This window comes from Sturnus vulgaris, chromosome 10 (assembly GCF_052056855.1).
Source record: "Sturnus vulgaris isolate bStuVul1 chromosome 10, bStuVul1.hap1, whole genome shotgun sequence".
NCBI classification, from domain to species: domain Eukaryota; kingdom Metazoa; phylum Chordata; class Aves; order Passeriformes; family Sturnidae; genus Sturnus; species Sturnus vulgaris.
In genome coordinates this window covers 2,319,107-2,336,143 of record NC_142252.1, presented here as the reverse complement: position 1 = coordinate 2,336,143, position 17,037 = coordinate 2,319,107, and the positions used below count along the sequence as shown (strand labels likewise).

General features: G+C 40.5%; 2 protein-coding genes across 3 annotated transcripts; one reads left to right on the top strand and one right to left on the bottom strand.

Annotated features, from left to right (window-relative positions):
* Positions 1–413: 413 nt before the first annotated feature.
* Positions 414–14,140, top strand: LOC106849593 (claudin-15-like). Of its 2 annotated transcripts, XM_014870296.2 has the most exons (6): positions 414–638; positions 1,009–1,281; positions 9,128–9,292; positions 9,417–9,498; positions 12,093–12,203; positions 13,550–14,140. In XM_014870296.2, exons 2-6 carry the CDS (start codon positions 1,062–1,064, stop codon positions 13,647–13,649), a joined length of 678 nt encoding a protein of 225 aa, XP_014725782.2. In that variant the 5' UTR covers positions 414–638; positions 1,009–1,061; the 3' UTR covers positions 13,650–14,140. The 2 variants fall into 2 exon arrangements, with proteins under 2 accessions (XP_014725782.2, XP_014725783.2); XM_014870297.2 differs by lacking the exons at positions 414–638; positions 1,009–1,281 and adding an exon at positions 3,199–4,861.
* A 1,347-nt stretch (positions 14,141–15,487) lies between these two features.
* DUSP28 (dual specificity phosphatase 28) lies at positions 15,488–17,037 on the bottom strand. The gene is made up of 2 exons (XM_014870298.2): positions 16,616–17,037; positions 15,488–15,758 (listed from the first exon to the last, which is right to left on the bottom strand). Exons 1-2 carry the CDS (start codon positions 16,961–16,963, stop codon positions 15,624–15,626), a joined length of 483 nt encoding a protein of 160 aa, XP_014725784.1. The 5' UTR covers positions 16,964–17,037; the 3' UTR covers positions 15,488–15,623.

Here is a 17,037-nt window from a genome sequence, read left to right as displayed (position 1 = left end):
TAGCAACAGGGTCAGGAAGGGGTGAGTGAGGGTGGCTCCTTGAGACAGAGAAGGCAAAGAGAAGAGGAACTGCAGCAGCAAAGTGGCTGCAGAGCTGTCCCAGGCTGCCACATCTCCTTCGGCTGTGAGCCCGGGAAGTCTGTCCTGCCTCGGGTCATGGGCAATCACAGTTTGGTTTGTAATGTCATCCACTGGACAGGTGTCCAGCTGCATATTTCTTCTTTAGGATGCATCCTAAAGCAAATGCATAAAAAATTTCAGGCTAAACAGCCATTGTGGAAGTTGTAGCAATGTTTCTGCAGTGCTTTACACTCTGATGGTGCTTGAGCAGCTCAGTGGCCCTGACAAAGCAAATTATATGCCAGGTTAATCTGAGTATATTTGGTACTAATTTATGTAATGTTCTGGTAATTTTCCATTTCACTGACACTTTGCAATAGTGAAAAGCCATGCCAGATCTTTGTGCAACAGTTGGACAGAGCTTTGGCCCTGGGTCCTTGATTTTTAGAATGGAACAAAGGTCCTAAAGAGTACAAAACTTCCACTTGGGTGATCGAATCGGTCCTCACAAAGTGCTGACACTGGTATCTCTACAGGAAGGTAGAGGAAACGGGTTAGAAACGAAACATACCATAAACGTGAGTATCACCATTTATCTTGCTTTAAATTTGTATTGGTAGATATTGTAATTGGGAGATGAGTAATATACTAAAGCATTTGATAGTTTTAATTTTTAAATGAATTTTGAGTTAGCAAAAGAGTAACAAATGGATGAAACATTGCAAATTAAAATTAGAGAATTCTTCAGTTGTGTTCTGTGGTTTTGCTCTGTTTGCATTATTTTGTGGTAAATGCGTACAATAATAAAAGTTTTTCTGAGAAAATGATGTACAGAATATTCAATTATTCCAGTTACTTAATGGGACTTAGATTCCAGCTCTACAGTTCCCTTGTGTGATACATTATTTTGTAGGTAGGCATTTTTTTATGGTTTTATTGTTTCAACAGGTTTCTAATACGAGAAATTTTGGGGAAACTTTTGGAAGAAAACTTCTGTTGCAATGGCATCATCCTGTCTACAGATTTGTGCATTGCTGCTGGCTTTATCAGGATTCACCACATTACTTGTTACTACTGTGTCCAGCAGATGGAAAATTTTGGACACTAAGACAGAGCTGGTTACTGCAGACTGGGTTTCTGAAGGTCTTTGGATGGACTGTGCAGCAACTGCTGTTGGATCACTACAGTGCAAGATATTCCCCTACATGCTGAGCTCAGACCGTAAGTGGTCCTGGCAGATGTTTATAAAATCCAAGGATGGGGTTTTATTCCTTCTTTTTGGATAATATGTTAGCAGGTTGGGGAGCACAGAGTGCAGCTGTCCCAGAGGGTCAAATCCTCTAGTGGTTGCAGAGAGGTTAAAGGACCTCCATGAAACCAGCGTTTCACCTTGAAGTTCAGCTCAGTCACTGCTGTGGCTTTGCTGCCCTCTCTGGTGTGTTGCAATAGAGGTATGGGTGATACATAGTAAATCTGAGAATTTTTCTTTTAAATAGTTTTGGAAGAGATAGAATATTTTCACTCAACCTAGTTCTTCAATACAAGAAGATCTTAGTTCCATGAGCACTGATGTTTGTTTGTGCTTTGGTGTGAGACAGGAATTATTGGATATTCCAGAACTGGTTTGATACTTTGTGCTAAACCTGTGTACTTGGGCATTTTTTCTGGAATTTCTCAGACTTGGCAAGCTTACACTAAAATACATCTCTGCAATGGATGCTTCTGTGTTTTCTAGGGTCGACCATGCTAGCAGGGTAGTTGTCTGCAGCTAGAAAGAGAAGAAATGTCTCAGTAGGGGCTGGAAAGTATTTGTTTGAATTGTTCTGGATTTAAAAAATATCTTTCTGTAAACACTATGTTTATGGTAAAGGTCTGGGAAGGACTGGCATCGAAGTTCTTTCCTCAGCAAACTAAGTGTAGAAATAGTAATACTGTAACCTTTGGAAATGGTATTTTGTTAAGCTTTCTGTCTTAAACAGAATCTTGCATTTATTATTTTACAACTTTCAGTTTTGTGCAGTCACTTTTATGAGTGATGTTAATATAATTTCTTCAAGTCTTCCGTACTTTATGGATTCCTGATTGCTGTCACTGCTATTTGTTTGGACTCTTCCAGCAGATTTATTCTGAACGTGCAGTGCTTAGACCTTAAAAATATCACGTGTCACAGACTATGAACCTTGTTTTTCTTGACACAGATGTGGACTTCCTTGGAGTCAGAGCTGCCTATCTGTAAGGCAGATATCTTAAGGGTGAGAGTTTAAATCTAAAGATTCAGCATATTCATGGTTCTTCTACAGGGCCCTCACTTTGGTGGCCTCATCTGCCTTCATAATGAGGATGCCAGTTAAAGGATAAGTATCAGCATCCTGTAACGAGGTCAGAGTTTGTAGCCTCAAAAGGAGGCTAATCATATGCTTCTAAGGATTTTAAAAACATTGCTCATTTCATCAGAGGCAATGTCAGCTTTTCACATTTTCCTGGTACCTGTTCAGCTCCTCTTCAGGACCTCCTCTGAGCAGATACCAGGTTGCTTTAAGTTTCTGGAAATTAGAGTGATGAGATGGGGCCAACAGTGATGGCTTTCGGTTCAACTGACAAGGTTAGAGCAAGCCCAAAGGAAAGCTCCCAGAATGTGCAAGGTGCTGGTGTGAAGCTGTCAGCACCAACTTTTAAGCCCTGCTGTTGCAGAGCCTCTTGCAAAGTAGGACTGGCTGTTATTCCCATTGCTTGACAAGCCATAGTTTACAAATTTAGTGAAGAATAGCCTCATGTTCTTTAACACATTGGAGAGTGATTTCCTGAAGGGAATTATTAAAATGCCTGGTGCTGTGTAGGAAAACTCACGCACTTCAGTTCTGCAGTTTATTTTTTCCTGTTTATGTGTGCTTTATGGCTGCCTATTGAAATATATTTCTTAACTAGGAAGAGATTTAAAAAAAAATTATACTCTTCATTTTTAATTTCTATTCTTGGCAGCAGTATAATAGCTGGGGACACAAGGTCCTAACTATATCACCTTTAAAAGTGCTGTCAGCAGAAGTGATTGCTGAGATCACCAGCATGGCACCAGAGTATGGGTAAATTAGCTGGAAACTTTTGAAGGACTTTTAATGAAATGCAAATACTCCAGGGTACTGGTACAGTGTGTTTATTTTACTATGCCATCATTTTTCAAGTTGCAGTGACTAAGCAGAAAGAATGAATTTTGTAACAATTACCTGAGATCGATTCTTACCACACACTATATGGTTTCCTTAAAAGATTGCAAGTTTAGAGGTGCACAGGATCACGCTGCCAAATCTGGTCTTGTTTAAATCCATGGTGATCCTCTTGACTGCCATGGGAGCCAAAATGTCATAGTGGCACTGTAATACCCTTTGGCAGCTGAACTACCAACCTACAGCATCAGCTCGAAGTGACCAGTGAATTTTGATGAAAACCAACAAATACCTGTTAAGGACAAGTTATGGATCTCTCACGGGCTAATCCTTCTGGTCGTGTTTACATAAATGCTGTGGATCTGTTACCATGTTGCATCATAGCAAAATTATTTTATGAAGAAACTCTGACTCCATTTCCGGGAGATAAGAGGAGATTATCACTGCAAGAGATGGTTAACCCCGTTTGGATCCACAAGTAGTTTAAAATATTAACATGAATGTGTAATGTGAATCGAGTCTATGACTCTGTCTAGCCAAGAGCAGAAGCAACTAAACTGAGTTTAACATATGCTTTGCCTAGAATAGCTTTTTCTTAACCCTAAGGTTTTCTAACAAACAGATGCAATTTGCTGATACGTATTATTTCTCTTATAGCTGTTTTTCTTCATAATTTTATTCCTTTTGAGACAGGTCTGTCACACTAACTCCTTAATTTCCTTATATTTTAATGTATTGTACAATTGTACAGTGTAAGTGGGACTGTTTTTAAGACTGAATGTGTTTAGCTATAGATCAATAGACAGTAAAATATTAATGTTAACCACTCATCCATAAACTTAACCTTCGTGAAAGAAGCTGGCAGTACAGTTGTTGTGGATTACTTATGACCATAACTCCAAAAACTGTGCTAAATTTTCTAGCAGAAGTATAAAGCGTCTGTTCTCAAGCTGTTTTATGTTTAAATCCTCAAGAAAATATTACACAAGGACTTTTTGATTTGACAGCAATAATAAAATTACAAGCAATTTGTTGACTATCTAAGACAACTAAAATCTAGTCAACTTCAGAAAAGAGAAATAAAATATTTGCCTATATTATCACTCTTAAAAAGTATTTTGTAGAAATACTGACTGAGCTTTCTAGGCTGAGAAAAAGAATAGGCTCATTTTTCACTTCCTATTAGAAAAAGAATTAATGTTGTCATTTTTTTTTACACATTAATATCTTTATCATTAACTGCTCCTACTTCTTATTGTCATGCCCGGTAAACGTTATCTATGGGGAAAGGGGAAAGAGCAAAGAGCAAAGGTAGACTCATTTTGGAGTGAAACCCAGAGATAAAACAGCAAGGAGGCTTCTGAAAGGCCTCACTTGATTGTAATCTAATTATAAGGATATTTAACTGTTACTGCTCACAAGCATGACTGCTCCGTTGGAAATTGTTGGCTTTCTTTTGTGCTTGGGTGGGTTGGCAGTTATTGGAGCTACTTTGCCAAATAATTACTGGAAAGTCTCCAGTATACATGGTTCTGTGATCACAACATCGACGTTGTTTGAAAACCTCTGGAAGAGCTGTGCAGAAGACAGCACTGGAGTATCCAACTGCAGGGATTTTGACTCTATGCTTGCACTGCCTGGTAGGTGACTCTGTGCAGATTTGATTATATTGCTTAAAGACTTATTGGGGAAAGTAGTAAGGCTTTTGTTTTGGTAATCTGCTAATACTGGAAAGTAACTGGCCAAGAAGGACTTTGTGGGCTGAAGTAATAAAAATCTCTCAAGCAGCAGAATGTGTCAAGCGTGTTCAGAATGGCTACAAAATAAGGCAAATGAAGTCGGTTGATCAAGTGTTTAACAGGCATTTAAAGTGGGTTGTAATCTCTTCCCTAGCATTTCATGGGATGTCTTAGTAAGAGACATTTTAAAGTATTTATTTATTTGGAATTATTGTATAGACCTTCTTTTGCAATACCTCATAGCTAATGTACTGTAGCTGGAGTTTTTTCATGTAATAGGAAATACTGGTTTTAGCTGAGAAGTGGTAGTGGTTTTTTTTTGTGAGTTGAGACCGAAAATTGTAGATAATTCAAGAAATACATGATTATGTGTTATACATATTATAAGTTTAGAAGGAGCATATGCTCTAAATTAATATATGATTAGGCTTGTTAACTAATGCTAACTACTGTCAGGACTTGTTAACTAAAGTCTATTTGGATGTGGTTTTAAATATCAAGAAATTTAAATCTGCTAGCCCCTGTCCTGTGTATCAGCCTTCATCATAATTGTGATTGTTTTCAAATGCCCAGCTAGGCAATATTCTGTGGATAAGAAGCATGTTTATAGACAGTATAGCTATTTTTTATTAATCTTGAATAATTCAGTATTTGGAATAAAAATGCCTTCCTTCTAGCTGAATCTGCCCTAGAAGGTGGCTAAACTAAACAGGTAGGAGGATACTCCTAATCTGAAGAATGTGCAACATAGGATTAGTGGGAATGAGGTGTTAAATTCACTTTCTCCCTCAACCCGAAGTAAAGCCTTGCTGTTGACCAGCTCTGACACTCGCAGGGCAGTTCTCTGAAACTGTGCCCAGTATTTAGGGAATAATCTGTTCTTTTCATCTTTCAGTCTTCTCTAAAAATTGCTTTTGGTGTGTGGGGTGTGTGTGTGTATGAAGAGGAACATAACCCTATTTAAACATCTTAGCCTCGGTAACAGCAGGATCATTCCATCGAACATTATCCTCTGCAGAGCATTAATGTCAGTGCACACCAGCACTGCTGGGTTAGTAGTTGGACTTGATGATCTGAAAGATCTTTTCCAGCCTTAATGATTCTGTGATTTTATTTGGTTCTTGTAAAAACCGCTCCAAGGGCTGGTTTGTAGCTTACTGCCACTGATTTCCAGGCAGCATCCTGTCACTTATGTGTTTACATGGGGTGCTGCTTCTGAGAGTATGTGCAGATCTGGGCCATGGGCCCGCAGGAGATCAGCATCTGGAGAAAAAAGTGGTTCTGAAAGAACCTGGTGAGGGTCAGAAAAGAGCACCATGAGTGTTAAAGCAAACAGATCAGAAGGCAAGCAACAGCAGGGCTCCTGAGAACTACAGAAAACATAATGGAGTCAGCAGGAAGGAGAAGAGTGGGGCCAGAAAGTAAATGACTGGGACAGGTCCTGAAGTGAATTAGTGAAAATCAGTTTTGATCTGTTGAAGAGGAGCTCAATCCTGCAGTTAAGAAGATGGCAGTATAGTTGAGCGGTAAAGGCGGGGGGAAGGAGAAGGGAAAAACAAGCTTGCAAGACTGTGAAGATAAAACATTTTTAGAAAGGAAAACTGAAAAAGAAAAGTCAGAAGACACTGGAAGGTAGTAACAGTTGAAAGGATAGCTGGGCAAAGCAGGAGAGAGGAAGAAAATGGGTTTGGTAACAACAAGGGCACAGCAGACAGTGGGACCTCTAAGAAACACTTGCAGATATGCAATTACCAAGGCAGACTAACATTTACCATGGTTAGTTTAGGCGTGTTTCAAATTTCTATTTAGAAACTTAGCTGAAACTGCTGAGAGGATGCCAGGGACTGGAGGCAGGGCAAATAGAAAAAACAAAGGTGTCTTTGTTACCGCTCATCAAAAGGACAACGAAGATTTTCCATGAAAGCTTCCTTATTGGCAACTGAGCTATGTGGAATACTACTGGGTTTTGCTTTATGTATGTGAAAAGCCAGACTTGGTTCTTTTAGACCAATCTAATGCTTTTGAGTTCACTAAACCATTAGTCTAAATGACAAATACTTGAAGTGAAGAGCTTTTTAAATGCAATATTGCACAAGACAGAAACCATGACTGACTACTCCATATAGCTAGTCCTGTCTGCCTAGTCACAACTAAGTCAAACATTTGAAATAACTAGTTGCCAAAGCTTTGTAAACACCTGCAAGGGCATGCTTGTGTGTCCTGGAAAGATATGGGGAGTCCCATCTAACACTGCACAAGTCCCCAAGACCTGAAATGTGAGTTGTTGGACCCCGCTGGGTGATTGCTATGCTGTGAGATCCCAAACCTGAAAGCAGAGTTGTTGAGTACTTACCTTAACAGTATCTTCTGCAGGCAAAAACCTTGAACTGTTAGTGGTATTTTGAGGGGTCTTTCCACTTTTACTACTGTCTTCATTTAAGCATTAACTCCTCAAATTATTTTAGCCTTTAATTCTGTATATTTATCTCATGAGTGCTTATTGCTATCTTTGGTAACTCTTAAGCTTGTAGGACCAGTACTGTTAAGCCACATTAGGCTGAGTTGGAGTGTGAGTATCACTTTGCCTCCTGTCTCTGTATGATTTTTGTTGTCTGGAGGGTTAGAGTTCAGAACTAGACAGCAGGTTATCGTGGAGGATGGGGGGGGGGGGGGGTGGTCAGGGAGCAAGGACTTGAATGCTGGCATCAATGATGTGAGCGTCCAGTTGGAATAGGTCTGACCCTTCTGATGTATGATTAAAGTTGTAGAGTCATAGAATCATGTAGGTTGGAAGAGAACGTCAAGATAATCAAGCCAACAAAGTTAGCAGTTGTGACCCCGCAGCAGCGTGGAACTGCATGGTGGTTGCTGCTACCTCTCCTAGGGCGTCTTCTGAGAAAGCCGCTCGGATAGCTGCAGTCACTGAATTCACAGTTACACCACAGATAGGTCAGCGAAGAAAGACTGGAAGGTTCCAGAGTTCCAAGATACAGTTCCAGCGAGGTTTATTGCAAAATCACGCTGAAGGAGTCCAGGGACAAAAGACTCAAATCACTGCAGTGTCCCAGGTTAAGAATGGGGTCAGGGGCCAATGGTCTGTGGTCACAGGGGGGTCCAAGGGCAGGGCAAAGGGCATGACCTACAAGAAACTGAGCTAGATCAACACAGTGCTGCAGAGCACCCTGAGGGAAGCCTCTTTGTCTCACTTCAGATAGTGGGACATTCTCAAAACCTGTGGTAGGCTTTTCCAGGGCATTAACCTAGAAGTTCCCCTGGTAGGCTCAAGGGCCTCCACATGACCCTACCAGTTGTGACACTTGGCATGTTTATCTCACAAGGTACCAAAATGCCATTTGACCTGGAGCCTGCCAAATGCAGGGTGCCATTTCGAAGGAGCCCAAGTCCCCATTTGACCTTCTTTCTTAGGCCGATTGATAATCTAGTCCTGGTTTTCCTGCAGTTGATACCTAGATGTGAAGACCAAGAGCTTAAAGGATGCAGAATTGCCAGCATAACAGATTTCCCTAAGATACCCACAGCAGCTGTAACCTCTCCACAGGAGAAAGTCTAGGGAGGAGTGTGGCAGCTCTCAGATGCACTCATATCCTGTTTATTACAGTGAGTTTGAAGTGCACTGCTAACTTGAGCACTATTCTTTCCTATCTCTCCCTGGAAGAAGCAAAGCTGGCACCTTTCTCTGGTTCCTCAATAGTGCCAGAGCCTTGCACACCTTGACTATGACCTGCATTTCAGATGTGTCCTGTGCACTCAGCTGTACACGTGTCAGGCATTCAAAAAGACTTGTGAGTAAGAGTTTCCTACTCCTGCAAACGACCATGTATATCACATGTATATCACTAGGCATTTTCACAGGAATGTAAGGGATGAGTGGCTTGCTGTAGTTTTTCAGGATTTACTAAAAACACAAGAGGACTTACTGAGCTTATAAAATGTAGGCATAGTTCAACTCTCAAATCTGTTTGACTTGAAGGCTAAACACACTAGGGTTTGGAGGCTTCTCTGAACCATATGACAGTTGGGCAAGATTCACTCATTACTGCACCTGTTAATTTTTGTCACTTCCTCAAATTACTTTTATTTTTTTCAGCACTAGATTAACATAATTTCTGTATAGATCCTGATTTGTTTTCTGTTTTTCTGTCTTAGTTCACATTCAGGCATGCCGTGCCCTGATGATTACTTCCATCCTTTTGGGATTCTTAGCTGCAGTACTCTCACTGCTTGGTATGAAGTGCACAAACATTGGGTTGAGTGATGAAGATGGAAAAATGAAGTTTGCTGTCACAGGAGGATTTCTTTTTATTTTAGGAGGTAATAAATGAAATGAGAGCACTATTGATACTTTGTAAATGAAATAAACTTTTTCTTGGTTTAAATCTGTTACAGCCATTGAAGGAATCATTCACCTGTGTGCTTTTTAAACTTTTTCTGGTAGGTCTCTGCTCCATGGTGGCTGTTTCTTGGTATGCTGCAATGGTTACTGCTCAGTTTTTTAACCAACACTACGCTGGAACCAAGTAAGTGAATGTATCTGTCATACCAAACTCCATACTGTGTTAGACAGCTGCACTAACCTCAGCTGCTCCAGAGTTTCAGAACCTGGAAGGATCCCATTATCCAGTCCTACAGGAGGGGAAAATTGTATTTAGGGAATCTTTTCACCTCAGAGATGCTGGTGGAAAGGGGGAAGAGTTCTTTTCTGGAAGAGTTAGTGAATGTGTGAAGGAATACCAACCTCGAATCTGAGGGGGTTTTGTACAGTGTTTGCATTTTCTTGAGAGACTCAGTTAAGTGAGTATCTCAATGTTATGAAGAAGAAAAGGTAAAATTTTTAATCAGCTTTGAGCTTTAGACAAAAAGAGGTACAAAACTCAAGTTCTGCCTAGAATAAAGTACCTCAGATATACATGCAAGGGGAAAACCACATGCAAAGCAGCTCAAACTTTGTACTAATGACCTGCAGAGAAATTTGCTGCCTGTCTTATATATGTCTATATATTAACAGCTCGACTTTTTTTGCCTTAGGAGTTAATACGAGGCGATTTGTGAGATTATCAGCTAGTGCAGTTGCATAGAAACAAGTTTCGAGGTATAAAAGCCCTTACTCTTAGTCTGATATAAAAGTAACAGTTGTCAAAACGAAATGGCAGCTTATGTCACCCTTATCTGTTTAGAAATAAGCAACAAGGGTAGAGGTGACTGGGCCTCTCCTTCAAAGAGGAGGAAAACGAGAGGGGAAAAATTTCTGTGGAATATGAGACAGCTCTAATATACTTCTACCAAGAATATAATTCATAGATCAGTAAACTATAAATTGTTAGTTGCTAGGATCGTATTTGAAGTGTTTTGTAAGTTCCCACGCAGGAATCAGTTCAGGGAAGTCAGAGGTGAAGTGCTTTGTGATAAATCAAAGTACCTTAAGCAATTGCTTTTGTCATTTCTCAGTTTTCAATGTGTTTTCAATGAAGTGCTTAGAAAGAAATTGTATTTGTGCAGTTACTTTTTGTTGCTTTATATCCCCTCGAGAGAACTATATGAAGGGTAATAAATACATTAAAGAACTAAAACAACCATTGATAAGGAATTTCGGTTAGTCGGATAGTTGGTGTGTTTTATAGTTACCTGTTACAGCTTTGGGGCTCCAACATCAATGCCTGTTAATCAGTTACCAGATGGTTTGCATTCAGTAGCTAAAGAATTTTTTTTTTTTTTAATATCTAAGCTTTATGTTTAAGCTATTCATTCACTGAGCAGTTCTTGATGAATTAAGTTTGATCATTGGTAAGCTGGACATGGAGCCTGTGAGACAGGTTTAAATTCAATTGCATGCCAGTATTGACCTTCACTTTTAAGAGACCAGAAAATCTGATTTTTCAGATTGCATTTTTTTGGTCTGACTTCAGCAAATTAGTGAAGTTGACCTCTGCTAATTCTTAGAGGAGTTTCTCCTACAGCTCTGAAGGCAAACTAAGTTCTCCTGCAGATGTCTCCTATATACTTTGCTTTGGTATGACATCCTACAGCATTCTTGTCTGTAGGTGACTCGTGAGCAGAAATGATTGCAGGCACTAGGCAATGTGCAATTTGTACTCCTGGGGTTTTTTGATAATGACTCTCTGCTTGTTCCATGTTTGGAACCTAAACCTGTGGAGACCTTGTGGCTCCCATGTGCAAGGAGAACACTGAGAGCTGAGAACTTGTGTAAATCTCTGAAACCCTCCTGTTAGCAATGAATTCCAGAGTCAGAAACTTTGACACTTTTAAATAATTGTGTTTCCAAGTGGAAAGAAAACACAAATCTCTGGTTCCATGGTACCTTCAATGCAGTCCATGACACTTATTTTGCCCTTATATTGAGTATCTCAGACCACAGATATACAGGTGGATTGTGGATATAGTTTCTCTCTCATCATAAAAATTTGTTTTCCTCTTTCTATGAAATTCCGGCCAGACTCTTCCAGACTCAGTTGTCTCTAGTCTTTGGGACAAATTCATTATCAATTAATTTCTTAGACTGAACTAGAGGGTTTCCTGAAAGTATAGTTTTATAAGATAGGGAATTATTCTTTTTCAGCCTGGCATATTCATAAATGCCTTTTAGCCATACAAGCACAGAGGGTGCTGAATATCCTTTAGGGTATCTAAGTTTGAAAACTAGCCCTATAGAACCAGCTACTTGCAAGTGACCTAGTGTTGTGTCCATAGAAAACTGATGTCTGTGGTCAGCCTTTTCTCAGCATATAGACAGTAAGATGTGAATCATTCAGTTTCACAGAATCATTTCAGTGACACAGCCAATAAAAGGGCAAAATAAGTGTTGTGGATTGCACAGGAGGTATGTCATTATTATTTATTATCAGCAATTTGTTAGATGTACACAATTATTTATTGCTACTTTATGTTGCTTAGTACTCTCTGTACTGCCACTAATTTGGCAGAGCAACTCTATACAAATAAGAGTTTTTCTGAGCAGACATGAAGCCAGATCTGTTCTCTGTTAACAACTGTTGAAGTGCCTTTCAGTTAGCTGATTTCTACACAGATAAGAATTTGTTTGCATGGCTTTGTGATCCTGTCATAAATTGTTTCCATAAAATCTTTCATGTTTCAGGTATGAACTAGGAGAAGCTCTGTACTTAGGCTGGACTGGATCTGTCCTTTATATACTTGGTGGGATCTTGCTGACCTGTTCGTGCAAAGGGAAGGAAAAGCAGAATTACAGGTAATCTTGGATTTGTCAGGTGAAGTAGTAGCTGTCAATCACATACCACGTTCTACCTATGCACTATTCTGTCTCTCACCCCTTGGTATAAACATGTATAAATTACAAACAGTGCTATGGCATGTTACAGACTGGTGATGGCAGGGGATGCTGTACCAAACAATTGTACCTCCCAGACAGGGTACTTGATGCTTCACCATCAGCAGTCACCTCTAACTTGTATTTGGTAATTCTGGGCACTGCTGACAGTGAAAATGGGCAGTGAAAGAGCAAACTGTCACCAAAAGAAAAGTATATAAAACCCCATAATTTATTACAATCCAGTTTCTCTACAGTATTTACTGTGAGTAAAATATTCAAACACCGTTCAATTTGCAGAAAGTGTAAAGGCATTTCCCAAAGCACATGGAATTGATCACTAGAAACATGGTTTTTTTCTTGTTCTTTATGAAAATGTCTTGCCCCACATCAGATCAGAAAAGGTGAGATTTCTGTCCTCAATATTTAACCTTCCCTACATTTTTGTTTCAGCCTTAAATTTTGACACATATAGAAGGCCTCTTTTTGAAGGAGAGGGATGAAATAGGCAGAAATGGCAGAGGTCCGTCTCTACCAGAACTCAAATAGTTTGGAGGTTGTACTAGCTAAGCTTGAGAGGATTATAATGTACAAGGAGCAGCATATTCACTGTTGGTGTATTTAATCTTAGGAAAGTTATATCAAAATGTAGTAAGTGAGTGTTGCTCTGATACTCCATTGCCTAATCTGAAACCATTTCAGTTTTATGGTAATATTTCATCAGCCATTGGACTTTAGATCTTGCTCACCTTGCTTTGATACAAAGTACCAAATGCCCTGAAATGTCCTGAAAATCAGGTGAAACTGAATACATGAAATAGAATTTCAATGGGATGAAGGGGTTGGGTGAAGATACTTCTGTTTTCTTTCTTTGTCATCTTGATTCCTGTATTAAAACCTGCAGCTTGTACAAAGGTGCTGAGGGCTTCTACTTAAGGGCCTTGACTGAAATGCCTCGAGGAAGAGCACATGAGTGTTAGGAATTGTTTTGATTTGGGGCAAATTTGGCAGGAAACTTTCAAAGGGGTTACACTGCCAGAGTGTGGTTGAAGTTGAGAGAGATGGGCTCTGCAGCCCATCAGGGACCCCATCTATTGCCCCCTCAGCTACCAGAACAATGAGAACAGGAGGCCTCTAATTTGTGCCCTGCTGTGAAGAACGTGCTGTGGGTGGGCTGGATACAAAGCTAACTGAGTAACTTCTAAGTATCTGAAACCATGGGCATGTGTCTAATACCTATTATTTTGGTTTTTTTTCTTGATTTACAGTCCTAAAAAATATACATATTCAGCAGCCCAGGCAACTTCTCAGCCACACAGGTACCCCAGGAACTCTGAGACCATCATAAGCAACAAGGAGTACGTCTGAGCTTCCATTCTGTGTCAGTAGCGTTAGTGGGTGATGAACTCAAACAAGGAAGCAAACTACTTCTTTGTTCTGGTTCCAAGTTGCAATCATATGCCTTAATTTGGAGCAGAACCAGAAGGAGATACGGCTTTCGATGTAAATAGGAATGTAAAAAGCTTTCTACAGAAGATGCCGTGATGTGAAATGCTGTGGCATGAAGGTTTTCTGCATGCTGAGAAGCCTGGTAAAATTTAACCAGAGCGCAGTATATGCTGACACTCAAGAGCAATGGTTTCTATTTCAGCTGACTCAAACATGTGGAACTGATAGCTGTATCTAACTGCAAGTTCATATGCCTCACAGTTAGAAATGTGTTGTGTTTTCATTAATGTTTAGCTTCCTTCTTTTTTAGAGCTTAAGCTTTTGACAAGAAATAAACTTTGTTCCACAGACTGAAACAGATATTTTTTACGAGTGGAATCCTCTAATAAAGATATTATGTTATACTGAAATTCTTCTTATATATGATAGTCAAGGTTTATAAAAGCTACAAAATTTTTTCTAGCAACCACTCACCTTCAAATTTGCAGATATGCTACAAATTTCTTGTTGGCTGTAATGCAGATACAGAAGATAAACAATACAGAATGAACAAAACACAGCTGGGAATGGAGAAAACATCTGGGGTGAAAATGCCTTGTGGTAACTAAGAAAATGATAGCCTGATTTTTTTATTTTTATTTCTATGGTTTCAGCTTTTAAAATAACACTACTTTAACTTTGAGCAGTCTTTAACTTTGGAAACTTTTACTGCATCTGAATTGTCTAATTCATGCAATTCCCCAGTGGTTTTATTTTCTGTCATTGTTCCATCATTAGAATTTCTGCCTTGAACTCCTCCACTGCTGGGAGCATATGTTTACCCTGTGTGAGCACTTAGGCAGATGGCAGTGAGCTAACTTTACTTCATATTAATGCTTTCAGCAAGGTGGAATGGAATTTCACTCTGTAGGTTCTCAGGTTCCATAACTTGTCCCTTTTAAATTACAAATGTATTTATACAGTTTGACAAAACTCTGTTTTGAATGGCTAATGATAAACACATAGCAGTCTAATCTGGAAGTTTCATTCTCAATAGATAATTTCAGAGGGCAACCTGCAAGCAGTCTCAGCAGAAATTATTTTGCCATGTTGCTTACATGCAGGAAAAGCTGACTTGTAAACTGACACATTAAGGCATGAACTGGGCACTGTTAGACTTAGTAAGTAAACCTAAAACGATTTTAGCTGATTACTTCTAGATTGCCAGTGTCATCTTCTTCCCTCCACTACCATCTGCAGTTTTTAAAGTCATTCCTTTGGTGTTTTAGAGAATAATTTCAAAAGCTGAAAAGGCGCTTAGCCAGCGTGGTGGGAGCTAAACACCTTACCACCATCTGTATATTCTGCCCTCTGGATTTGTAGGTAGTTTGTGAAGGTACTTTGTTCTAGTTGAACATAGGGAAACTCGCAGAGATAAAGCACCACCACTGTCAGTTTCCCACCAAAGGCTGTGTCAGCTCATTAACATGAATAATGATCCAGTAGGTGAGAGAGAAATTATAAACTTCCTTGGTCTGGCATCACGTCTTCTAATGGCAGCACTGGGAAGTTTAATTAAAAAACAGGAATGAAATCCCAGTGTGGTAGCTCCTTCCTTCGTTCAGTAAATTGTTACCATATTCAGTGTCATTCAGGGGAAAATAACTGCTGAAGATTCCGTGCCTTTTTCTGGTTTCTTTACAGTCCTCCCAACCATTTTCTCTTTCTGCTGTTATTCCTTGCTTATCTGCCCTGTTTCCATGCATTACCAACAGAAATGCTCTGAATGAATTTAATGAACCATCAACTCAGTTATGGGTGTAAAGTGTTTTATATACAGATTATTTAGGAAATTAATTTTTTCCTTTTTTTTCAAAGTCTGTAGCAAGTCACTTCACTTTCTTTAAAGTATCTTCAGACATTGCTATTTTTAAGTCCTTTGCTCAGCAGAGCAGGCTGCTTTGGTATCTGCAAATCTTCTTCATATCTCTGCAGCTGAGACCAAAATCCTGCATTCGGTTCTGCTACGGGTCTGGCAGCTTTCACAACCTAGAGAACAGGAGAGACATGGTAGAAGCAAGGTATCCTGCACTTGTGGGAGTCATGCAGATGAATTTTGAACTTAAAATTTTGAGAAGATTTACTTTGGTTTTGATTTGGCTACAGAATAACAAGCAGCTATTTTGGTGAGCTGACTTCACTCTGTGCTTGCTCATGGGCCAGGTTAGAGAACACGTTCATGGGCAGGACATGAGACAGAGCTGTTGATTTGCTGGAAACTGGAAGTGCAGTGATAGTGTGAAACTTGGTCACTCTCTGCACACCTCAGTTTAAATTAAGCAAATTTGCTATCTAAAGTGATACAAATGGGTGAAGACTAAAAACCCATCGAGCACAAGTAGTTTATGTTGGATTGGCTTCCTAGGAAAGCTGACATGTGATTGCTGATAGCAATATAGCTATGGCAGATAGCTAGCAGGTCCCTGGGCATTCAGCAGCCCTAATAGGATGTTTCTTTGCTGTGTGGAGCTGTCACATGGGAGCAATCCCTGCATAACAGCTCCTGCACCCACTCACTTTATGTTTCTGTCTTCACTTATCATGACTGTGCCAATGATAGAGAAAATGTTCACTAAGCAACCAGCTTTGTATGTTTGCTACCTGTGCTTAAAGCCTATTTGTATTTATGTTCATCCTAGAAACCCCACACTGAAAACTTACTAGACCAAACTGGGAATGAAAAAACTTACAGAGAGCCGTTTTATTCAAATGTGGAATCTCTATAACTGGTGATGGGCAGGTGAAAGCACCAAAATAATTCTACATTAAATCATCATTACTCATAAGAAGCATTGCATTTTCCCCCAAAAGAGCTGTAAATATGAACCTGGATGTAGGCACGTTACCTCAAAGGCGTCTTTGAGCGGGAGCCGCCGGTGTCTCATGAGATAAGCCGTGCAGATGGCGGCCGAGCGGCTGCGGCCGTTCTTGCAGTACACCAGGCAGCGGCCCCCGGCCCGCACGGCCTCCTCGATGGCGGCTCCGCAGGGCTCGAAGTGCCGGTACAGATCCTCGGCCGGGTCATCCAGCACGGCCACGCGGATGCCGCGGACGCCCCGCAGGCCGGGGAACGGCTGCTGCCGGGTGACATTGATGCAGAAGGTGACCCCCTCCCGGGCCAGCAGCTCCTCGTCGCACGCCGCCCTGGCCGTGCCCAGCAGCAGCGAGGCCGTGACCTGGCAGAGCTGCAGCATCGGCGGACTCGGGGCACCCCCGGGGCACCCCCGGCCCCGCCGCGCCCCGGCCGCCGTGCGGGGCTCCCAGCGCC

What these genes read in the sequence shown, in the direction of transcription:
- LOC106849593 (XM_014870296.2), top strand. Translation starts at nt 1,062, where the DNA reads ATGGCATCATCCTGTCTACAGATTTGTGCATTGCTGCTGGCTTTATCA. An exon ending in ATTTCTTTTTATTTTAGGAG is followed by an intron (nt 9,293 to 9,416) that starts GTAATAAATGAA and finishes TTTTTCTGGTAG; the next exon opens with GTCTCTGCTCCATGGTGGCT. An exon ending in CAACACTACGCTGGAACCAA is followed by an intron (nt 9,499 to 12,092) that starts GTAAGTGAATGT and finishes TTCATGTTTCAG; the next exon opens with GTATGAACTAGGAGAAGCTC.
- DUSP28 (XM_014870298.2), bottom strand. Translation starts at nt 16,963, where the DNA reads ATGCTGCAGCTCTGCCAGGTCACGGCCTCGCTGCTGCTGGGCACGGCC. An exon ending in CGCTCAAAGACGCCTTTGAG is followed by an intron (nt 15,759 to 16,615) that starts GTAACGTGCCTA and finishes CCTGTTCTCTAG; the next exon opens with GTTGTGAAAGCTGCCAGACC.